The sequence below is a fragment of the Pleuronectes platessa genome, chromosome 22, assembly GCF_947347685.1.
Source record: "Pleuronectes platessa chromosome 22, fPlePla1.1, whole genome shotgun sequence".
Lineage (NCBI taxonomy): Eukaryota > Metazoa > Chordata > Actinopteri > Pleuronectiformes > Pleuronectidae > Pleuronectes > Pleuronectes platessa.
In genome coordinates, this window is record NC_070647.1 from 11574136 (window position 1) to 11599616 (window position 25481).

Sequence of the window (25481 nt, forward strand, 5' to 3'; positions counted from 1 at the left end):
GTCAACATTGTGCCTACCTTGATCTGTCCACATTCATTATCATCGGTTGTGTTTCAGGCCCGTGATGTGATTCTGGGTTTAGACCTATTGGATTTTAAAAAGAGAGAAATAAGAAAAGTGGGGACAGCAGCAAGTGTGTGTTTGTGTTTGTCGTGCAAGAGAAGACTCATTGTCATCTGATCGCTGGCAGCGTTTACCTCCTGCCAGCGGACAAGATGGACATCACCATGGGAACAGACTTTCACTAATTAGAGGGGCTTGACTTTGAGATGATGAACTCTCCACCTGGCTGAACAACCTTAGGGAGAAAGAGAAGAAGAAGAGGGAGGGATCACGGTGATGACAGAAGGAGAAGGGAGGACAAACCAGCCAGGGGTGGTGGTGGTGGTGATGGAGCTCACATGACCTCAGAGAGGAAGAGGGTGGACGCCCCTCGGAGATGATGAACAAAAGGGGAGCAAAAGAGACAGAGGGTAATGGGAGTAGGGAGCCAATCTGACTATAATGGCCTTTGAGGGAGATGGAGGGATGAAGGTATACAGGAAGGAAACGTGAGGGATACAGGTGGAAAGGACAGGGAATCAGAGGAAATGGTTGACGAACAAAAAGATGAACGGCAGGCAAGGGAAACACTTCCCAAGGCCATTATGAATTTGGAGAGAACATGTTGGCAGGAAAGACAGAAAAAGTGGAAAGAACTATGAGAAGTAGCATGTGGGGGCAGAGATAACAACTTTTCCTCTAGCCAATAACGGCTCTGGCTTGAAGGGAACTTTATTAGAAGAAAGTCTAATCCATAAAGTCGATCCATTTGGCAAGGCCAGAGAAAGGGAGAGTAACTCGGTTCATGCTGAAAGTGAAAAAGATGTGCAGCGTAATACTTCCTGACGAGCGAAGTCAAATGACCTTTCAGAAGAGAGAAGAAACGGGGAAGCAGAGAGGATGCATATCAGACCTAACAAGAGCACCGTGACCCCGGGAAGCAAGAGAAACCATGAGATGGATAGATTTTATATTTTAGTGTTTGGCATTAAAGAAGAAAGACTCGGGAGAGCGTGTTCACGTTGGGTGAGAGAGAGAGAGAGAGGGAGTACAGGATCCGGGCAGACGGGTAACTCAAAGATGCTAAATAATCCAGGGTCAAGGAAACATTATGAGAGGGCAGGACGTTTGAGGAACAGATATTTTCTCTTCAGTTTTTTGACTTCATTTGTAATTTCCAGTAGTGGAATAGGTTGGGAAATTTAAGGTGCAATAGTTTAAGTGTCAAACTTTTTCAAATTGATATAAAGACAAGTAGTAGGTAGGGAAATCTACCCTACCGATATTTGTAAGTATGTTGTATGTATTTATCTGTACACAAAGAGACATGTAAAAGCTATGATTTTAGTTTTTGACGTAGTTCTCTAGTTGTTTGAGGTAAACTCAAAGTTACAGAAAAAGTAACTTTGATCTTTTCATCTTACTCTTGCCAAGAAAGCAAATAAATGACACATTTCAAGCTATCCCTCCAGACAATTACTCCTATGAGTATTTTTTAGAACAGAGGACACAATGGAGATTCTCCAAAGAAGAGATAAAGACCTATGAGACCCTTCGATCATCAGATAATATCAAGTTGGTGTCTCATAATACAGTAATGGTACATAATTTGAATAAGCTCATTTTATGCAGGTCGTTTGTGTCTTTACTCTCTCACACAGACACAATCTCCCTCTTACCACCTGCTGCTCACTTACAAGTAGCAGGTAGCAAAAAAGTGGATTATTGACGACCCTGCACATCCCCTTGTCTAACCCGGTAGTGCTGCCTCTCAGTGAGCAACCCACGTCCTGGATAAACAGCCTCTACGTTGTCCAATATTTATGATGGTATTATCTTTTCTTTTTTACAACTCATTTCTTAGTTTTACAATTTGCGGTAGCAGTAAGATCATTTCTGCCACAGGATCATTGGCTGAGTACAATTTAAGATGAGTAAAGACATCCACACGAAAAACAACGAGTTCCAGGGAATGAGAGACGGGGAGGATCATTTGTAATTGCATATCCTAAGACGCCTAAATCTCGTATCTGTGCAGCTTCATTTATATTTACTGACACCATACAGAATATTTAACATTTTTCTTTTCTCAGTTGTTGAATGAGATTAGTTAGCAGACAATGTGAGTCTGTCAAGTGTAGAGACAGACAAATACAAACACAACTAGTCTTCTGACAGACGCAGCATTTTGCAGGTATACAAACGCGCACACACACACACACCTGCATTGTTTAATTCTGATGCATAGTTGATGGCGGTGGATGCCAAACCAATCGTAATAGCAGAATGCTGAGGAAGGAATAGGTAGTGATGGATGGATAACGAACAGAGTGAGCCTATAGATGTATTGATCTACATAGCTGCTGCAGTGTGTGTGCAAGATATTGCAATTTGCACCAATGTTTTTCAAAGGCCAATCAATACCGAGAGAAGTTCAAAAAGCCAGAAAATTATTTGCAGATTTCTGTTGCATGGACAGTTCGCCCTCCATCATGTAAACACAGTCACCCACCCAATCATACACAGTAAAATATACTTTAAATACAGTGACTATAAGGTTTCATATAGGACTTTAGCTCCCAGGCTTCTGCATTAGACGGAAACCAGTATAACACCATTATCAGTCCTCCTCTCTCCTACTTCGTTTGGTAATGTGACTCCTTGTTTCTCTGTTTGCTTATTTCTGCCCTCCCTCGTTTTCATTCCCTCTGATTTCCTTTTCTCTCTCTTCTGTTCAGGGCGGTTTTGTCTCTTTTGATCAACCTAATAGTCGGAACTCTCCCTCGGTTTTCATCACCTTTGTTTTTCTGTTAAATCCTCTCCTCTTTTTCTCATTTCCTCCAAGACTGCATTGAATCCACATCGCGGCACAAAGAGCCAGTCCCTCAAATTAGTTTTTTGTAATTACTGGATTTTACCGTACAAAGCTGGCTCATGCTGTGTACGGTTGTTTGTGTGGGTCCAAATAAGTTGTTTTTTGCATTTTGCGTGTTTACTAGATACCCTTTCATTTTCTTTATTTTGTTCTCTCAACAGTAGTTCCTTCGTTAGAAACTCTACCTCAACCTTTATCTCACTTACACTATTTAACCAACATGTTTTGTTCTTACACAGGTCCATTTAAATGTGAAGTGTTTCCTTTGCCTTTTCCATTACCTGCACTCCTCGCTTGTTTTTCTGCTCTGACAAGGCAAAGTGAAAGCAGCGCTGCGGAGAGGACGGGTGGCGACCTTAGGAGGGAGGGATGGATAGACAAAGTCCTCTGGAAGTAGAGGAGAGGAACGGAGAAAGTGTAGAGCAGTAGGACGAAGCGAGGCCAGGAGGTAAAGCGCGAGAATAGGGGGGGGGGAGGAGAGAGAGAATATGCTTTGAACCGGGGAGGAAGGAGGAAGGAGGACCAGCTGCTGTGGAAGGAGGCAGGGTTGGCTGTGAGGAGAGTTTTACAGAATGAAGCTTGGAAACGAGTGCAGACAGCAAATTCACAAAGGAGGAGACACAAGTGTAGAAGTGAGGATTGGAGTTAACCAGCTGTTCAGTTCTGAGTTACGTCTTCCACTGTGAAAGTGACAATGTTGCTGTAGATCATTTTTTGTGTGTCTTATTCTCTTTCTTTGTATTGTGATTTCAAGTCCTGTTTTCCTATTTGCTGTTGTATTTTGGCGTTACTCCATTGTGTTTGGAACTTCAGGGCCTCCGTACACATCAGTTGTATTTATTCACTAACCCTAACTTGAGTCACTAACCCCAAAATCTTCTTATTCCCACTAAGGGAAACAGCTTTTGTCCTCAATTAACTGGTGGATGGTCCAGAATTTGTACCCAAAGGAAGCCTATGACACACACACACTTAAAACACATCCATACACACTCACACACACACCCTCTTAGCCACATGTTTTAATAATGCATGCTGTGGTGTAGTTTTTGCATCTCCCCGTCACAAACACTTTGTCTCTGGTATTAAGACTTGCTATTCATCCTCGTTGTTTCTGAAGAGAACCAGCGAAGCCTCAGGCCTTTCTTCTTTCTTTTTTTTTTTAAACAGCCCTCCTCCTGCTTCATCTGTTTCTCTAGTCTCGCTGCGTCTTTAGTTCCAGCAACATGGAGAAGTCTAAGGCTATTCATATACTCATCTTCCATCTGCCTGTGTCTATCTCGGTTTGGCCGTGGAGGTTTTAAAGGCCCGTGCTAATTAATATTCTCCCACAGTCGCGGGCCCCTCTGTGCGCTGAGCGATACACGTCCAAGCAGCTGCTTGTGGCTCGCAGCACTCTCTCTCTCTCTCTCGCTCCAGCTCTCCCACTCACCGACTGTCCATTCTCTTGGAGTCGGGGCCAAAAGTTGTATTTACAACCACTAGAACGAAAAAGCATGAAGACTCAGACATGTTCTGTCCGTCTGGCCGTGATCTCCCCCGCTCTGTTTCAACCTCAGTGGGGGGGCAGCTGTGTCAGTGTCGGAGATGTTGGTTATACACACGCAAATAAATGGGCTTTTGGAAATTGGGCTCGTGGTGATCACTGTGACCGTCGAAATAATCAACACAACCCAGATTCACACATATTCTGTCTCCTTCGTCCTCATTTCTCCTCTTTCCTGCACCCACTCTCCTATTTTACTCCTGTCTTCCTCTGTCACTCATCCTCCCTCAATCATATTCACCCTTCCTCTTCTTCGTCACCGTGCCTTTTCAAAGTAGCTGAGGTTTCGAAGCGCCGCTGCTTTCTTGATTGCTGCTATCATCCTATCCCTCACATTCCTGATTCGTCTTTTCTCCTCCTCATCCGTCTCCTGGGTGACTTTGATTTGAGTCGGTGTGACTGACATGGAATGCGTTTGAACTGAGCGTCGAAGCAAATCAATCGCTCATCTACTTCCTCGTGCCTGATCTTACTGTTTCTCTCGGATTTCACCCGCGTTCCTCCTCTTTAAGTTTGTCTCTGTCTGCAAGTCGATTCCAGCTCAATTTATTCATTCATTATTACATCTCCCTTTCCGTTATTGAAGCGTAAGGTCGTGACCTGCGAGCTTGAGTAGCAAATCTCGATGGAAGTTGTGAGAGTTGTAGGTTTTCTTGTGAAATTCTGGGGTGGATCCCCAAAGGGAAAGCCTCTGACTGTGTGTGTGTGTGTGGAGGGGGAGGGGCTTCAGAGCGGCGCCTCCAGCAGGCAGATGAATAAAAAGTTGCTCGAGGACACTTCGGCAGAGCCTGTGCTGCAGCGATGCCTCGCTTCCCCTGCTCAGAGAAAACCTGGAGAGTTAAAACAAGTCGAATAAAAACGTTTGCTCGCACTTAAGGGACGCACACTCCCACGCACACCCTCCCCCTGGCTGCCAGTGGAGGCATTAGCCATTCTTGCCACGCTTTAGCAGCCCAATTTCCCCCCAAATAACAACCTCAAGCTCGGCGGCTTTCGGTGTTATGTTAACATGCTTGTGCCCTCTGGCCTCTCCGGTGTTTTCTGTGTCATTTAGGAGGTTGTCAGCTTGCTCTGGGTTATGCAAAATGAATGCAGATGAGACGGAGAAGAAATTAGCATCCAGAGAACTTACTTTACCCGAGCAGAATGTGAATTTTCGAGTGTGAGACGATGTTGGTTTAGTTGCTTTGTTGTTTCACTCCAAACACAGTATTTAAAAATGTACATTTAAAGCATATATTGAAGTATGAAACATTAAGTGCTGTTGAAGACTGTGTGTGACTCTAGCGTACATGTATACAGTACAGCGTGAACAGTTCTGCAGTGCGGCATCTCCCTGTGAATAAACCAACATAACGGGTATCACTACAGGATGAGGTAGAGGTGTGTTACCAGGGCAACAGGTAAATCCCTTATTTTTCAAGGTCGTGCCCACTAAGGCGGAAGCCGTGAAAATCTACATGAAGATATGTCAGCGCTCTGACAGTCGTCCCTCACAGTGCAGCCAGATTCCATTTACACTTTCACAGGTGTGACGTGCAGTTGGTTCCATGTCTCTGCCTTCAATAAGCCGAGCAGGTTTCAAAGTGCTCAAGACATTTTAAAGTGCTTTGCAACAAAACAATATTTGTTATTTTTATAGATTATTCAGTCGCGTGGTGACAGCTCTCGGAAAATGAAGCCTTTTGGCTGGCTGTAGTACAATTCATAAACCAGCCTCCTCCATGTTAGTGAATGGGAAATGGCCAAAAGTAAATCCTTAGTAAAATAATATCTTCTCAATGATGGTTTCTGTCATTTTGGTTAATTAGTTATTTGACGCTAAATTGGGGGTAAAGTCGGAGATCTAGTTCCAAATGGATCATTGGCGCAAGATGGAATTGTTTGTATCGGATATATCGTGGCTTCATTTCTGGATAGCTGAATAGAGATGCGTTGTCCGTCTTTATACACAGTCCATGGTTAATTTGACATGCGTTTTCAATTATACAATTCACCATCTCCCATATGTCCTCGGTTTGCCAGTTGTAAATGTTTTGATGCGTAAACAAAGCAAAACCCAAACGCATCCCTTCAACCAAAACATTAATCAGAACTGATGAGCGGTTGTCAGCGACCTGTTTTCCCAACACCTCGGTGAGATAATGCCGGCACCTGTCAGGCCCATTGTACGTGTGTTTGTGGTAATTGCGGCGCCTTTTTTAAAAGTCTGCCGTCTTTATCCACGTTACTCTGAAATTTAGCGGCAAGTGATGCAAACGCCGCGAGATGAAATAATCATTTCCTACTCGAGGTAACAACATTTGATTTCAGAGCCAACCGTCGGCTTTTTACTTTGCATAATTTGAAGTATCTGTCAGCGTGTCTCTGCTCCAGACAACTGTTTTAGTCACGGCATCCTAACCTAAGCTCTATGGGAGCACGATTGGTGTAAAGGGAATATTAGTGAAATGTCAGTCAGTGGAGATCTGAGGGAAAGAGGGCAGGATGTGAAATAAACCTTTTTAATGTTTTACTCTTTTACTGATGCCGGATATGGACTGGCCATCAACCCTGGCAGGTCCTTGTGGTGAAGCCTGCAGTCTACAATCTCTGATGTGATCATTTTTTGTGATGTTTTCTTTTGACCTACGGTGAGGAATTGAGGGAAATTAAGGGGAAAGATGTGTTGGGTGGGGAAACAGAGCAAATTAGCACATTGATTGAATCAATACGAGACTGTTTGCTCAATGGAAGAAAGGAAGGAAGGTGATGACAGCCAGAATCGCAGAAGAAAATAGTAACTTTGTTCAGAGGAAATAAAAGAGAAGAAACAATGACACGAAACTGAAACTTTGTTGGTGGTAGTTTTCAGTCTAATGGACGTGAATGTTTCCTCTGGCTAACTCGTTATTACTGGGATGGAGTAAACAGAGAAACCCATTTCTACCCTCATTTAGCACAGAGGGTGGGAGGAGAGGATGGAGGGAATACTGCGTTAAAACAGGAGGACATTTGTAGGAGAGGAAGAAGATGGAGATAATGGGAGGGGGTGCTGGGGAACTGAGGCAAGTTGCAGAGGTGGATTGTGGAGGATTAACAATGCATGGGTAGCTGCTTTGTGCTGCTACGTTGTGGCTATGTGGCCTCTGGGGTTATAGCTGTGTCCCAATTCAGGGGCCACATCATTTGGAGACTGATTGCATGACAGCTGCTCGACTAGGCTGTCACATTTCGGAGGCTCCTACAAATGTGTCTTTTCATTCCTGAGCAAACGCAGGATCCAACAGGTGGATCCTTCAGGGGCCAGCCTTTTCCAATACCAGACCACCTTATTTCGGCTCGACCCCCGGACCCATCAGTCAATGGGCCATGACGAACCAGTGTTGAGGTCTGCTCCAAGATCATTGGAGTCAAGCAGGGACAGTTATCTTTCCTCCTGGAGTGAAAAAGAAGGCTAAGCATTTTTACCAGCCAACCTGATCATGTTTTGTCTCATGAGTTCACGGTTATCACAGAGGAGAACTAGCCGATACTCTTTGATTCCTTCTGCTATCAAGCTACCTAACTCAACTCATTTTAAAGCCATCTTTTATTAATGTCTTTTATTGCTATTGATTTTATCCCTCTCTAGATGTTCTTCTCCGTCCTCTGCTTGTTTGTTGACCTGTGCTTTTTGACACATATCAAATTGGATGCAATAAAGTTTGTCAGAATCTGAATCTTTTGAATGATTCAACCCTTGAATGGAGAAAAAGCTATTACTGGGTGTTTTTCAGGTTTGTCAGGTTGTCACTGGTTGGTTGTTGCAGTTGTGACTGGTATGGTTGGTACGCCAGTTAGTTGGCAAGGTGCCTCAGGGGGGTCTTATTGTTTTCGAGGGTTGCATTGATGAATCGGTCGTTGGACGCTAACACCTCTGTGTTTGTTGAGGTATACCAGTCAGTTAGCTGAACTAACTGCTAGGGGGAACTGCATGGCTGGTAGAGGGTATTGTGTGAAAACGTCAATGACCCCATTCTGTGTATTTAACACACAGCTGGCACACTAATGAGGTCTGTGAGCTGTGTGTTCCCTGGCAAGCACATGGATACACAACCAAAATATTCAGTTTTAGAATTTGAAACATTATTTTTCAAAGTAATGGAATTTGAAATGTGCCAATAAATTCCAATTAAACGTCTCCCACTGTGGAACTATGGGATATCGTGCCATATTCCAGAACTGAACAAAAGGCTGTGGTTTTAAGGATTTCAAACTTGGGAAACAAATTGGTGCAGACTGATGCAGCGGGAGAAGAGTCATTAAATAAATAAAGTTTCAAAAATATTATAAATGTTTGTCGGCTTTTCAAAACGTGGTTTTCATAATGCAAAAACTTTTTTTAAAGTAGATTTCAAGCTTTCAAATGGAGAGATTTGACTTTTCAAAGGCTTTTCTTAGATTTGGAATGTGGCCCAAAATTTATCCCATAGAAATTGTTTTGAAAAATAACTAATTGCAGAATTTCAAAACCTAGTTGAGGCACAAAAATAAGACACAGCAAGTCAAAAATACTAAATTGTAAAGTACCAGTTGTTTAAGTCTGGTAATTTTAATGATCATTATTATAAATTATGTCTATGAATTGTATTTGTTTTTTGTAAATGAATTACATTCAGACATGCATTAGCTCTCAGAGAAACGAAGCTCATTCATAACTTGATAACAATGAGAGATTGAGACGACTCATTTTTATCTTTAATCAATCGAGCCTTCCTTCATCGGTCTTTATCTCTCCCGATGAGACTCGTACTCGTTCGTGCTTATTCTCTCTCTTCCACTCAATAAATGAATGTGTTTCATTACTTGTGGTCACAGTGAGAGAACCCTCCCATTTCTCTCTCTCTCCCTCTGTCTTGTTTGTTCTTCTCTCCGTTCATGTTAATTACTTTTATTTCATACTTATTTACTCCTGCCTTTTTTAAATTACTTGTTTGTTTTCATCCCACTCGTTCTTTATTTCAGTGACTTGTTTTCTGTTCATTTTCTCTCCTTCTCTCAGAAGTGCACTTGTTCTTCTGCTGTGTCGAGTTATTAGCCGTTCCTTCTCTTTCACTCTCTTAGTCAATTTCTAATCTTCATCCTGGCGCCGTTTCACATTCTGCTGCTTTGCCTCCAACTGGAAACCGTTTTCATATATATCCTCAGTATCACCATATCAGTGACTTATGGCGTGCAGGTAGAATTCCCACAATGCCCCTCTCTCCTCACATGTACACTGTAATTGGATTTCCTTTATGCTGCGCCCGATGCGGCGATTTGATTGTATTGCTACATAAAAGAAGGCGAGTGAGACGGAGAGGGAGCAGGATACAAAGTTTGTGTTGAGCCTGATTGGCAAAGAGAAAACCAGAGTAACCCTTAGAGGACATAAACGTATTCATGCTTGTGCGTATTTAATCAAACACACACAGACACAAACAGAGTTACAATACACCACAGGATAGAGGGAATATCCCTTAATAGTGTTTACAGTGTTGCTCTGTATGTTGGCGCTTCTGCAGACGGACAATGATACTTTGAGTTTTTAATTCCCTATAGATATTAAGTGAATGGTATATTAATAATCATGTATTAAAGGTATAATGACTAATGATTTAGTTCCGTATCACTGTATTGTTTCATTGTAATTTAATCTTTTTCTAAAACCTGTGACACCTTAAGTGATGTTTGTTGTGATTTGTGTGACTGAGGCCATTGTAGTCTCTTTCGTTAGAATTTAACATTTCAAGAGATGATTCAGATTTGTGTATCTTTATTTCTGTGGAAGAGGAAACAACCTATCTATCAAGGATTTGTTTCACCAAATATCTAAAAACTTTTGTCCCTACTCTGCAGCAGCTGTGTGGTGATCAATAACAACAAAGCCATTTGAACACAATCCATCTTCTAATTCAATCATGTTGAAATATACCAAGTTGATCATTTCTCCACCGTCTGCTGTTTCCAGGAAGTGCGGGTACACCAGTGGTTTTCAATGAGAACGGCGACGCTCCAGGAAGATACGACATCTTCCAGTACCAGATCAGCAACAGATCTATAGCGGAGTACAGAGTCATCGGCTCCTGGACCAATAAGCTTCACCTCAAAGTAAGATTCTCACCCAGATGCAGAACGATCCATGACACCAGCAACAAGGACGTGAACAGACAATAACTGGAATGGCACCAGAGCTCACACCTCCCCCAAGGCCCAACAGTTACATTCGATCAAGCTGCACCAAATAACACACACTAGTCACAGTTATCAGTTCCACAAATGTGTCCGATTTTTTTCCATCAATAACAGACAAACACAGGTGAAAACATAACCTCCTTGGCAGAACTAAAGAGAAAAAGCAATGCAAAATCTGAAGCAATCTAGGGAATGATTACACTTAATAACTTGCTTCAAACTTTAAACATTTTAATCCAAGACATATTGTTGCACATGTGTTTCCAGTTCAATCCATGTTTAATATTCCAAAATGTGCAATGTAAGGCCCTTTTCCACCTGACCTGCTCAGAATCAAAGTTCAGCATCACGTTGACCCACTGCTAGGAATTAGAAATGCACAGTTTCTGGCCTCAAGTGATTCAGGAGGGAAAGTTAGATGCTGCTGAGCATTTTTGTTCAAAAAGTTTCTCATAAATTCAAAATGTAAAGTCTTGCGCGGGGAGATGCTCGTACACACCCACACAAGGTTGCACACCTACTGCAGATATAAACAAAACTCCACTTAAATGCTCGCTCAGAAACTGGAGTTTACACCTGAGCCTCGTGTTCAGCCGCACAAAAATGCATAATTTAATCCAGGAGCAGACTGAGATCTCATAGTTGTAGTCACGACTTCTTACTCACTGACTTACACACTCACAGCACATGTTCGAAATCCACCTGGGAGCAAATTAATAGATGAGGACAGCGGCCACAGCCACGATGTTTTCCTGCTGCATGTTTATAAGAGACAGATTGGTGCAAGCGGGTCTTATGGCAAATGTTTGGTTGGCGGAACAGTATTTGGACACAAATGTACAGTAAAGTTATTGTTACTAATTAAAACAGAATTCCATTATAGCTATTACACTGTCAGCTAAGTAATTAATGGAGGAGAGGTTCAGGACTATTTGGTTTTGCCTCATGCATTATTCATGGTTATTGTTATAGAACTGTGTGTGTGTGTGTGTGCTTGTGGGTGCATAATGCATTTCCCCCCAACTCCATCTTAATCTGTTTTTAAAGGAAATGGGGGGATTTTAAGGGAGGGATTATTTGGTGCACATGTTTAAACTAATCTAATTCGAACCCCAGAACCAAATCTTACACCTTTAACAGCCCTTTGGAATGAGGTACAACTGCACACACTTCTTTCATTTTCTACCTAGCTCCTATAATTAGTGTGTTTCTCCTGCCGGATACATTTTCAGCACTCAATGGTGTGTGTCTGTGTGTGTGTGTGTGTGTGTGTGTGTGTGTGTGTGTGTGTGTGTGTGTGTGTGTGTGTGTGTGTGTGTGTGTGTGTGTGTGTGTGTGTGTGTGTGTGTGTGTGTGTGTGTGTGTGTGTGTGTGTGTGTTTGTGTGTATGTGTGTCAATGATCAAATCAAGTCCTTTCACTCCGTCCCTCATGAGTTTTCCCTCCTAACTAGTTTCGGTTGGACTGGTACATTGTGTCCCTTAAAACTGTAATGCTCCGTTTTTCTCTGGCCCCTCGGCAACGGGTGAACCTCCGGGACTCTAATGAACGGTTTATTACCAACACTCGCAAACGTAACGACAAATTATAATACACACACACACGCACACACAGCAAACATATGTAGAGCTTAGGAAATTACTTCAATGCCAGCGTGGCACAAGAAAAAAAAACATTAAAAGGCGCACGTGGAAGAGATAAAGAGACACAAAAGGAAATACAAATGGTGCCAGATCGGATTATGGTCTGATTGCTGGCTTCCACTCTCGCTTGTGTTAGTTTCGTGCCTGGTGGCGCTCAGGAAAATGATTTTAGGATGAGCTGGTGCTAATTGCTCTCCAGTTTGCCCCGAGGAAACGCTTTCTGCAGGTACAAGGGGAAAACAGAGCGTTAAAGGGGCCATTAACACACAGTGATCCCAGCTCGTGCAGATGGCTGCCACTTCAATCTCCCGAAAGAAAGTGGAAAGTTTTGTTTTTCATCACGTAAACATGGTTCTGATCCTGTTGCTCATCCGATCGTCTAGGTGGAGGCCATGCGTTGGAAGATGGGTGATCCGTCTCTCCCAGCATCTGTATGCAGCGTACCCTGCCGCGCCGGCGAGAGGAAGAAGGTGGTGAAAGGTGTGCCGTGTTGTTGGCACTGTGAGCGCTGTGAGGGATACCACTATCAGGTAAATATGTCTGGAGGAAAGAGTCAAACAAGATGTACGGATTTCATCTAAATAAGCCAAACTGTGACTGATGTGCAATGAAATCTGTTAATCCTACAGAATCCTTCACGTCGCTTTGCTCTACAGGTCTGTATGAAATAGGTGATCAAACTTTTCTCCGTGTATGCAAGAGTCTTTACTTTTTTTTTTTGCGGAACCAGCTTCTGTTTTATTTTGGTTTCTTCATCCAGAAGTTACAAAAACAGACGCTGCTCTTTAAAAATCGTCAGCAGACTAATTTGCTTTGATTTCCCTGCGCTTGGCTCTGCTGTGGAAATGCTGGAGGCTTATGACACTGTAAGGACGTACGTTCTTGGGGATTTAAGTTTTTCACTAAAACATATTGTTTTATTGAAGCTGCCTTTTTTTAAAGCTTGACGCTAAACAAGACGCGGTCCAGTGCAATGCTTTCAGGTGATCAACAGCAGGTTGATTTTGCAGAAATGTCGAAAATGATTGATGCATTTTTCATCAGTGCTTCTTCATTATAGCTCTTTATTTTTTATTTTTACAAAGTCACAAGATGAAAAGGGATTACCCTGATTTGTAGATTATCTCAAATGTTTGTGTTTTAAAACCGAAACCTCTAGAAGCTTTCTCACCGAGCTTGTTTCACCTGGAGGATGAGGTGCTGAGATGTGAAAGGCACCTCGGACCAGCAAGACCAGAAGAGGGGTTCTTGGTCCGGATCAGTCTGAACCACGGTTCGGTTCATTTGCAGAATGAAAACACCTTTTTTTGACAGTTCAGGCCTTCGGACCAATTGCCGGAAGTTGAGACAGTTTTAGTTTATACAAGGGGAAAAAAGTTGATTTGCAGTAGAACTCAAACCGGATCAAATGTAAACAATGTAACAAAAACATGACCTTTGGTTGGGACCATGGTGCAGACTGAGGTCAAACAGACGTGTTAAAGATGTAGATCTGGACCAAATGTCCAATCTCAGGAACTCCCTGCTTTGATCTAAAACGTTACTAATACTTCAGCTTGAAGATGTGTTTGCAGTAACAGCTCTTTGACATGTGACTGCTCTCTGATAGTCTGTGTAATGAGGATTTTCTGTTCCAACACATTTCAGTTCAACCCCCCCCCCCCGCAAGCAAATTTTGCACTGTGGTGGCCCCATTTTAAATTCACGTATGCAGGACTAGCCCTGCAGATGCAATTATAGCAAATGGGAGCACACAAATTGAGAGGAGGCAGAAGGGTCTGATCACACATGATGGAGATGCCCCCCCCCCCCCCCCCGTGTTAATTACATCACGGTAGGGCACAATTTGGCTGCACATTATCCTTCTTAGGGGGGGGGGAGAAAAATCCGTGAGCAAGCGAGTGCACGTTCAAGAGCCACTGAAGAGAGAGAGCAAGCAGCTGCCCTATCAGCAGCAGGCGACGCTCGTCACCGAGAGCGATCAATACTCATTCTGCAGATACATGCATCTGCTGTCAAATCAATAATGTGCTGACACGTTTACTGTAGATTTGGGATTTTTGCAGATTGGAAAATAGTAAAACATGTGGACGAGAACAAGAAAGCGAACCATAGAGCGAGTGTGCCATAAATGTGCAAAATGTGTGATTTATTTTCCAAAGGTAAATAACTCAGTGTGTCTCGAGTGCTCGGTTTATAACTTGGCTGTTGAGATATTCCTGGATGAAAGCCTGTGGGATTTACTGCATATTTACACATATAGAAGCTACACACAGATTCAACACAGCTTTGAGTTTTAAATTAGTTGTGACAAAGTAAGGTTGCACTCTTCAGATTAGTCCTGAGCTGCTTTCAGAAATGCTACTGAAATGATCCGTGAAGGCTGTTTGTGAGAACGCAAACATCTGAGTGCGACTTCCACGACATTTCATACCAGCCGCCTGGAGAAATGTATGGATAACGTCAGAGTGAGCTTGTATGAGAACACGGCAGGAAATTGTCTGGAAAATTAACAGCAGGGGGCCTAAAAAAGAGGAGCCGTAAACGTAGAAGACAAAAGTTGAGGATGTCAACTCGGACAAAGAATTACGAAGACCCTTTTTTGTGGCTCCTGCGTCGACTCCATCCAGAAAGTTTCCAGACACTTTCCTGTTGTTGTTCCTCATATGCGAAAGGCAAAGGCAGCTAATATTGTCCTGGGCGCATGTTCTGAAAACAGCTGTTTTGTTTTTTTGATCAACATCTGGCTCCTTTTCTTGTCGACTTGATTCGTCTCAAAAAGGGACATTTCCTAAACTAGTCAAGGAAACTGACAACTCCTATCAGCTAAATCATCTATTCAATGTCTTCTTGCATATCCAGTTAAGTTTATGGTTTGTACTTTATTTTATGAGAGAGGTGAAGAATTCAGTTTGATCCATATAAATTAAAAACCGTTTTGCCATCGACCTCTAATTTGAATGATTTACACTGTGTCTCCTCCAGGCGTCCGAGTTCACCTGTGAGCTGTGTCCGTACGAGATGCGGCCCGACGTCAACCGCACCGGCTGCGTCGCCATCCCCATCATCAAGCTGGAGTGGCACTCCCCCTGGGCCATCTTCCCCGTCTTCATCTCCATGCTGGGCATCATCGCCACCTCCTTCGTCATCGTCACGTTCGTCCGGTACAACGACACGCCCATCGTGCGCGCGTCCGGCCGCGAGATGAGCTACGTGCTGCTGACGGGAATCTTCCTGTGCTACGCCATCACGTTCCTGATGATCGCCACGCCGGACGTGGGCGTGTGCTCGTTCAGGAGGATCTTCCTGGGCCTGGGGATGTGCTTCAGCTACGCCGCCCTGCTCACCAAGACCAACCGGATACACCGCATCTTCGAACAGGGGAAGAAGTCCGTAACTGCACCCAGGTGAAAACACTGCACACTCTGTGTTCGACCCCTGAGTGGATGTGTGTTCAGCACAAACACAGGTTTTGACGGGTGTAATGGCACCAAAGGTCACTGTAAGTTTTTATTGCACCGAGATGTGTGTGTTCACATGAGGACTTAACCTCTGCTTCTTCCTTACGAAGCTGCTTGCGATCGTTATTCATCATTTTTCCGTGTCATGCATTATGTATGAGAGTCATGAACTCACACTCACCTATTGTACTGTTTTTACTCAGTGTGACCGACGACAGGAAAGAGCATCAACTAAGTGACTAAGATGATAATCCAGGGTTTCAAAGTGCTCAGGTTCATGTCACTGCATCCATTTTGGAAAAGCACCTCCCTGCTGGTAGAGTTCTTACTGTTGCACTGATACATTCATTTTTACGATAGTTGATTTACAGAATGTTCTGCCTGCTATCCAGGAAGGTCCGGATAAATCCTTCATTAATTTTAGTAGTAGGCCATTGACTCCTTTCCCATTGCCAGTAGAAGAATTTTCCTGTCTGCTTTTTCCTACAGTGTGTCATGTTCTTCACCACAAACGCACAGACAAGCGAAAACTGTGTGAACTTGCGTCATAGTTCCATCATTGCGATCAACGTTTCTACAATGCAATAGACTCAAAAGTATGAAATAGAGGAGCTATACTAGCAGAAGATAAAAATGAAGACAAACTTTGAAAGAGCTTTTGGGGATTAGGGTCGATGCAGGTGTCGATATGCTTTAAATAAAAACAAAGGTTACGTTTGTTGCGAGCACATCTTGACCCAATCTTGCCGATATGTTCTGGGGTTTATGTGCGAAAATGGTTTTGATGGTTTTCTTCTCTGGGATCGTGTAAGGCTGTATGTGCTTTTTTTCAAACGCCTATGAAATTAAGAGCCATCTATCGAAGCAAAGGGTTCCTCCCAATTAAACTGAAGCCCCGGCAGCATTATTCCCTTGTGGCTCGACCTCCCCTTACCAGTAATCTTCTCCTCCCCAGGTTCATCTCCCCGGCCTCCCAGCTCGTCATCACCTTCTCCCTGATCTCGGTTCAGCTCATGGGAGTCTTCGTCTGGTTCGCCGTGGACCCCCCGCACACCATGGTGGACTACGGCGAGCAGCGGACCCAGGACCCCACGTCGGCGCGCGGCGTCCTCAAGTGCGACATCTCGGACCTGTCGCTCATCTGCTCCCTGGGCTACTCCATCCTGCTGATGGTGACGTGCACGGTGTACGCCATCAAGACGCGCGGCGTGCCCGAGACCTTCAACGAGGCCAAGCCCATCGGATTTACCATGTACACCACCTGTATCATCTGGCTGGCGTTCATCCCCATCTTCTTTGGCACGTCGCAGTCCGCAGAGAGGGTGAGTTTGGGCATGTTTGTGTGTTTTTTAGGTCAAGTATCTATATACTTTAACCTGAAGAGTTTATTTTTCAACTTTAATAGTATATTTTTGCAGCGTGTGTAGAAATAGTGGATGTCTGTACTTCATCCTCAACATCTTCACGGTTTCTGCAAAGAGGATGAAGGCCATAGTGTTTGTGTGTGTGCGTGTATCTGTGTGTGTGTGTTTGTGTGCGTGTTCATCTCTCAGTTGGATTACCCTGTATATGGCCTGCATTGGATTTAAAGCAATTTCCTCTGGGACATCAAAGACTTCAGGAACAATGAATGCAGAGTGCGCTCTGTATTTATTGTGTGTGTGTGTAATATATATATAGACACATATACAACACCCACATATTGACTCCATAGAGGGGGTGAAGGATTTAGATCCGTTTTGTGTGACACTCTATGCCTTTGTGTAAAATAAGAATTCACCAGGTTGTGATGGTGTGTTTTATGCTTATATATGAAAGGAATCACTTTTTTAAAATCATAAATTTACACTTACTGCTTTGCCACAAAATTGCTCCTTCTCGCACTCGCTAAACCCCCCCCCCCCCCCCCGGGTAAAAACGTCCCCGCTTGGCCTCCAGAGACAGATGTGTTTTACAGCTGTTGCCCGGCTTAAAGTCCAAACACCTCTTGACAATTTCCTGTGAGTACAAGAGGATTTTTTCTCTGTGTCTGATCGACTGGATCCTTGGTCTGAAGCCTTGGTCGGGTCTTGTAGAGCTTATCCCCCCGCCCCCCCAGCCCTTAGTCAATTATTGATGGCTGTGTGTGAGTGAGATGCAACTTTCACGAGGTGAAGGTGTGTGTAAAAGAAAAAAAACAAATGTACAAATGTGGGTGGCCAGTTCTGTCCATTCAAGGTTCATGAAAAATAGGATCTTCAATGAATGCGCAATAAAAAACACATGAAACAGGTGGATATTTTATTAGTTGCGTGTACATACTTGTGTACACATACATAGAGCATAAGTGTGTCTTTCAGAGAGTGATTGTATGCAGGAGTAACACGTTTTTAAATAGGTGTGTTTACCGTTTAGCACATGAAGGTTTTCCAAATCATAACACTACACATACTACAGCCCTGCGTTTACTGGATCTAAAGCATCAGCACTCTATTGATTCCATTTCTTGATAGTGTGACTGTTCTGGTTCTTACCAATAAAACACTTCATACGCTCATTGAAATTCATGGCAGGTAATAGATTGCTGATTTCACAGTGTGTATTTCACACAGCTGAACACACGTAGCTCTGTCGATGGTAAATGAGCACATACGAGTCAGATAAGCAGTAAACACACCTACACGCATGGGTGGGAACACAGAGATAGCACTCAGTTCTCAAATATATCACAGCTTGCATGTTTACACCAAAGAGATACACATCTTAAACCCTAAGCTCCTTCGGAAACATTGGCCGTTATTTAATTGAATGTACAGGTCCACATAATTTGTGGAAAGCGAGGTTGCCTTGAGATAGTCTGAAATGGGATTATCTTGTCCCACTGGGTTTTCCACTTCTACATACAAGCTGTAGGTCCACTAAAGGATCATGTCTTATCCCTTCTCACCCTCTCGAATAAACGTCAGTCGTTTCCCGGCTCTCAGCACCTTCTCCTTTCAAAGTGGTCGGCTGCTTCCGTCGGCACATCAACGTGATCCTGTCTCCAAATAAGAGTAGAGGAGTAAAGATTTCAAGTAGACATGTTCCGATACCATTTTCCCTTCCTGATACCAATTCCGATACCTGATTTAGACTGGGTACCAATCCGATACTAGTGCATTTATATAAGTAACGGCTTTTTGTACAAACAATGTCAATGGCTTTATGTTTCAAACCCTTATATGGAAGTGGTGATAGCTATCGGTGTTATATTGGCTAAGGTTAAACCCTTTGAAAAAACAATACATACAGAGAATATATTATATAGAACTTATTTTATTATCTAGTCTGAAACAAATGATCTTTGTCCATTCATGCCACGGGATACGACGAGTATATTAACAAATATTCACTTTCCCTTTTACACACCTTGTAATCCAGCAGTTTGTTTACAACAGGTGACTTTATGACAACATGTCGGCTTCACTGACACAGACCCCGCTCATCGTCTGTGACTCCATGACCTTGCACATGTCATAATGAGCTTTTCGACCATTTGTGCAAGCTGAGGCGGTTTGGCCCCTTCAGGCTGTGCCCACACATCTGCCTGTGCACGCCTGCGTGAATCTGACGCGCTGAAGCGTCCGGCCCTCGTGGATAGGCTGAGCGGCGTCCACGCTGTGTTTGTTCAGCTAATTAACAACGTCCACCAGCGAATAAATGTGTATCCGCATGCGAGTGTGTTGGTCTCGTGTGCTGTGTTTAATTGGAGTATCCGCCAGTGCACATTTATGTCTCTGCGTATGTCGTTTCTAATTGGACTATCCTCTGGAGTATGTGGCAGCTGGCTGGCTAACGGAGAGCAGGAGATAGGGAGGAGAGCGTAGTGGAAGGAATAAACAGGTAATCATGTGACTCGCCAGGGGTGGACTGGGACAAAAATTCAGCCCTGGCATTGTCTGTCCAGACCAGCCCACTACATTATCAACGGACACCACATAGAAGTCCACAAATCTCACGGCGTCTTCTCTCATGCATACTACTGTTACCACCTAGCCCATATTTTGCAACAAGAAGGGAGGCCACACACAAACCTCTCAAGCCAAAAGTAAATTTATTTAACTCCAAATCAAGATAGCTCTAACTACGTAGTGGGATGTGTAAAATATGTTACGCGTCAGTGGTGTTAACAGTGTTTGGATGTGTGAATATAAGGTGTGATGTATGTTGTAAAGTGCAGAAGTAAGAAAAACAAAGGCTGAGGGCCCCATGCCCCTGGAAGCAGCCTTTAGATCTGCAGCTGAAGCCCAGCCCAAAAGGGCAGGCCCAGGGTGACGCCCCTGCCAGCTCTACCTGTGTCTGGAAAACAACTCCTCAGGCTCTCACATGTCAAGTGGTCAACCTGAGAAGGACGTGGATACATTATAATGTCTGAAAAATAAAGAAAATGTTTTCCTCTGTCCTGAACCTAGAGTTGAGAACTTTTTGGATGTGTGTTTCTTTTAAAACCTTTTGAAAATTATTATAATTATGAAGTATGAATTTATACATTAAAAAATACATGATAAACTTACCAAATTCTAACAGTGGTCCCAAATGTCCACATATAAAACAGAGGGAGAACGACTCCTCAAATATATCACTACAACCTGTAATAATTGATCATTTGGTGTACATGATCACACCATTAAGGATCAACACATAACTCTCATCTCTATTTACAGCTCAGAAAGTTTACTGGTGCTATGGCAACAGTAAACGACGTTAGCAGCTCTTAGCTAGCTTAGCTAAATCATCTGAACAATAATAACCCATAATATCACAATTCGGCATATTAAAACAAAATCAAAAACGTTTTCTACTTTGTTTTGGACATGTCTAAAAAATGTAGCCTAGCCAGCCCCAGGCCAGCGTTACTTACCATGTGTGCCTCCACTCGCTCATCATGGTCGAGTCCTCCTCGCTCGTCTCCCGGCGCACCTGCTGCTGCTGGGCTGGTGAACCCGGCACCAAATAGGTCCGTCAGTTTGGCACATGTAGCAGCCTCCACCTCCAGAGACTTCAGCTTTTTTTTCCCGATGCTTCTCAGCGCCACCCGGGCGTTTTTAACTCTTATTATCCATTTTAAGTTTCTGTCTCAGCAGCAGCCCGTCCCGCGACTCCCCCCGCCAATGCCATGAGGTCCCGCCCCACCCTGGTTTGTGTTGTGATTGACAGCACTGTCCGGGCTCTCTGAGCCTGTCAGCCCATGATTGATTGACAATGACAAACAATAGACCAATAATATGTGTCGATGCTGGCAACACACTGCTAGCCCTCTGTAGCCAATTGGCCGGCCCAATGGGAGGGAATTTAGAGAGGAAGAAGAGAAAAAAAAAAAGAAAAAAAAACTGAGCGGACCAGACCGGCCCACATTGGGTCAACGGCCCACCGGGACGATGCCCGGTATGCCAGATGGCCAGTCCACCCCTGTGACTCGCTGATGGGGCTTTAATGAGGAGAGCTCCACCAGGGGCATAGGTTCGCTTGCGTGGTGGGATGCCACTTGAGAAGCTCGCAGAAACTGCTCATTTGTTAATGCCGGGGAGGTTGCGATGAGGCTCCTGTCAAAACACTGGCTTTTACAGTAGCCAGGGCTCGGAACTCTTATAGGCACAACCCAGCCACATGCCACCAGTCGTGCCTCAGGGCTTCTCTTCAAGGTAACAGAATGATAGTCTGTGGGGGTATTTTTAATCTTTTGCCTTGACAAGAGGAGGAATCCTGCCTGAAGGTCCTTCATGGTCCTGCCCCTTCACAGACCCCACTGTCTTTCCACAGCGGATGGAGATTGATCAGCTGTCATGGGGATTAATCAGAGAGCAGGCCGCCATTAAGGCAGCAGATGCTCAGGAGGTCGAACTGGTCTTCCCTTAATTGCAAGGCTGACGGGTCCTGTCTGCTTCTCCTGTCCACATGTCAAAGTGTCGATTGACGAGGCACCGAACCCCTATGGCTATGTCTGTGTGGAATGGGAGAAAGTGGCTGAGAGCCCTGGAAAATCATAGTCTAACTAAGTCAAGATTTAAATATGACGATCAACTTCTCTAACCTCATTATCAGCATCCACCTGATTTCGGATATATCTCCAGGACCAAGCGCTAGTTGATGTGCCCATGAGCCATGAGCCCGTCATGTCTGATTGTTAATGCTCTCTGAGCTTTCGAGTCTTGGATAAAGCGTCAACCTTCGTCTGCCCAGGTCTGTTTCCTTGCACTGACTGGGAGTGTTGGATTTGTGTGTGGTGCAGTGAGAGCAGCAGAACAGTGTCAGTGGAGCAGGAAAGAGTGGAGAAGCCTTTCGAGCCCAATAGAGGGAACAGTCTGTGCTCAATACATAACCTGCCACTTTAAGAAAGTGATGACAAACCTACTTGATCGCCCTACATCTTCCAATGTTACTGGAAGGGACATTACCTTAATAAAATGACTGACAGCTAAGACTGACTGGCAATTGGTCAAGATGCATGTTGGGCAAGACCTCAATACTGGGATAATGAATACTCTTGCTTGAAATTACGTGAAAAGTGCAACATTCTTCACATTGTCCCGTGACTATTTGTCCTCTCATGCACTAAACGTTTGTTTGGTCGCTGCCACAACATCCCCTCATCTGCCCCAAATCTGGTTTTCCTTCTCCAGACTTAACACCTCTCCTTTCACCCGTCTCCATCGCTCGCGCCCTGTCCCTCGCTCTCCTCCCCTCTGAATACTCAACAAGGCTGTGACTCACCACGGCGAGAGAGCGAGAGAGAGCGAGAGAGAGAGAGCGAGAGAGCGAGAGAGAGAGAGAGAGAGAGAGAGAGAATCAGAATGTGAGAGACGAGTCAAGGCAGAGAGAGAGGGAGGGAGGGGGGGATGGAGGGATTCTTAGCCATCACCAGCCAGGGAAGTATTGTTTTTGAAAGAGGTCGAGCCACCATGCAGAGGCTGCCGGCTCCAGCAGCGTCTGCCGCACCCTGCTGAAATGGTGAAAGGTTGCACGAGCTGTGTTTGTGTGCCTCCCTCTGCCTGCCTCTCTCCTTGTTTTAAAGCAGTATCCACAGGGTGCATCCTATCTCAACCTCTCTCTCTCTCCGTGTGTCTGGACCGTCATATCTTTGCCTGACGCTATGAACAAAAGGACATCTTCATTTTTCCTTTCATTCTTTTCTTTCTTCCTTGTTTCTCTTTATCTCTCTCTGCGGTTCCCTCTCCCCGTGAGCCACCTCTCCTGTTCTACACATGTCTTAATATGGTCAGCCTGTTATCTCCTGCCTCCAACAGAGGGAGAAGCAACCACCCTGCTGCTGCCCAGTGGGTGTGTGTGTGCGTGTGCACGTGTTCCTTTTCACAGCATGTGTTTTGGGTATGTTTGCTCTTCTATCACTTTGTGTACACCAGTTTCTTGCACATATTTGTGTTAATTAAATTTTTGGTTGTTTACTTTGCTTGTAATAACAAAAGAACTGTTTAGAGATGGAGGAGCGAACACACTCTAGCTACTTTCAGACATGTTGAAAACGTTAAGGTCAATCCTGGTGTCGATATGCTTTAAACAAATGCACTACTCTTTCCTCAGTGGAATTTAAACGTAATACTCTATCAAGAAGCCCCCCCCCCCCTTCACCTGAGTGCAGGATATTTTCCTGTTATTGTGAACGTTTGTGACTCAATCCCCTGCTGCTGTCTGCATATATGTAAAAGACAAACTCTGTGCAACGTCTTGACCCAAGTGTCTTGAGTTCATGCCTGAAAAAATCCCTCTGCTAAAATCTCTCATTTTTATGGGACGTTATGAGTCACTTTGGTTTAGATTGGCAAGTGTACGATGAGACCACCAGGTTTAGAGGTGCAGCCTCAACTCAGTTTGGGGGGGATTGAATTCTGCTGTCTCGTAATAGAAGGACAGAGTCAAACTGTGTGAATCTGCTTGTTTAGTCACTGAAGTCGCTATTCATACTCGTCTGCGCCTCCCATTCACTCTCTCTTATACACACACCCATCCATCCACACACACACACCCAGGTGCTACTGCCAAACCTTAGACCAGACTAAGACCCAAGAGTCTTGACCTCAAAATGGCCCCTTTGAGCAGTAAAGAATGGCAAATAGCCTCACTTTGAGTATCATTCCTCATTTTTTATCTTTCCCCCGTGATTGTGTTTGGTCCTCAGGAGCATATAAACAACACACTCAATCCAACTACCTGCTTCACAAATCTATCTCTGCCCCCACACACACACACTCACAGACACATACATACTGTCACGGCTCACCGTCCTCAGACAGATTGATGGCGATGACTGTGGTCCCGCTGGAGAGCCGGTGACCGCCCAGATCCTTACCGCGAGTAACTGCCTGTGATCAATCTATAGTAATCAGAAGAGGAGGCGAGAGACGGAGGAGCGGAGAGACAGGGAGCCAAAATAAAAAAGACCAGATGAAAGAGACGGAGAGATGGAGCAAAATGCAGAGGAGAAAAAAAATGAATTGGAGTGCGTGGGAGCGCCGAGCGAGAGCGACATTAACAACTAATAGCAGACAGAGTCAGAGGAGAGTGATTTACACAACCGTCACACGCTAAAGATGAGAGGAAGAGAGGCAAGCTAATATTAGAGATAGAGAAGGGGAAATGAAGATCAAAGAAGAGGGATGTTGAAGTGCAGAGAGAGATACAGAGGGAAGATGGGAGGAAGAGGAAAGGCCGACACCGGAGAAACTCTGAATCCTTCGAGGATCGGACAGATGGCCAGAGGTGAACTTTGCGTTGCAGTAATTATTGTGATCGTGAAATTGTGGATCGAGAAAGGGATTACAGTTATTACAGTCACAGGTACCAAGCCTCCAATGCATCAAACTCATCTACAGGGTTATTACAAGCCACGTGAGCATTCAAGTAGAAATGTATGTGTGTATTTAGGGAATTGTGGGTATAGAACAGCAGGTACGCTGTTATTATCAGGAGAATAGAACTGAACCACCGGGGACGGTCATAAAACTGCCTGAGCTGCCGTTGTTAAATGCAGATTACACATTGTAGAAATTTAGTCACTAAGTATTTCGTAATGATTTGGATGTGAGTTGAAACCACCTTCAATATGTACACTTTCTTAGTATCGGCTCAAATTGAAGGAGACATGTGATGTTTTTCCATGTTCCTGTTATTACATTTTGTGTGTGTATAAAAGTTCTGCAAAGTTCAAACAGCACAAAGTTTTCCACTTCAGAGAACTCTGCTCCTGGAGCTCCTTGACAATGCCCCACTTTTGCATTTAATGTGCACCCAGCAGCTCGCCTGGCATTTGCCCCTAACAAAGCCTGGTAGAGCAAGAGCAAGTCCAACATTTCTATTTACTGGCCTGTGCTTTATCAGGAGGGGGGGGGGGGGGGGGGGCTCAAAGAGACAGGAGCTAAAACCAAGCTTTTGGTGAGGAGCTGCAGTAATGAGGAAAGTGATGTGTTCTCTGAGCTTAAGAGCATGTAAACCCATTTTCCTGTAAAAACCCAAATTTTAATTATGAACCTTAATGTGTGCAAAATATTTCTCCCCTCAAAAACAGATCTATTCCTTTGTTTTGTATTATCCAGAGAAGGTTTCCCAGCAGAGTGTTCAGATCCTCGCTGATATAAGCTCATAACCCCGGCAGTAGCACCGGGCACAGGTTCAGCAGAACTCGCACAGAGCTCAGATCACATCCGAACAACGTTTCTCTCCTCCTGCTGGATTTACACGTCATGTCGT

At 44.2% G+C, this 25481-nt stretch overlaps 1 protein-coding gene across 1 annotated transcript in view; it reads left to right on the top strand.

Moving 5' to 3' along the window:
• The window catches only part of grm8a (glutamate receptor, metabotropic 8a), a 111713-nt gene extending 90078 nt beyond the window's left edge, over positions 1 to 21635 (top strand). Inside the window, exons 6-10 of the mRNA XM_053415461.1 lie at positions 10435 to 10574; positions 12684 to 12830; positions 15286 to 15707; positions 16717 to 17083; positions 21540 to 21635. Coding sequence (XP_053271436.1) covers positions 10435 to 10574; positions 12684 to 12830; positions 15286 to 15707; positions 16717 to 17083; positions 21540 to 21635 — 1172 coding nt within the window. The remainder of the gene's footprint in view (positions 1 to 10434; positions 10575 to 12683; positions 12831 to 15285; positions 15708 to 16716; positions 17084 to 21539) is intronic.
• Positions 21636 to 25481: the final 3846 nt, after the last annotated feature.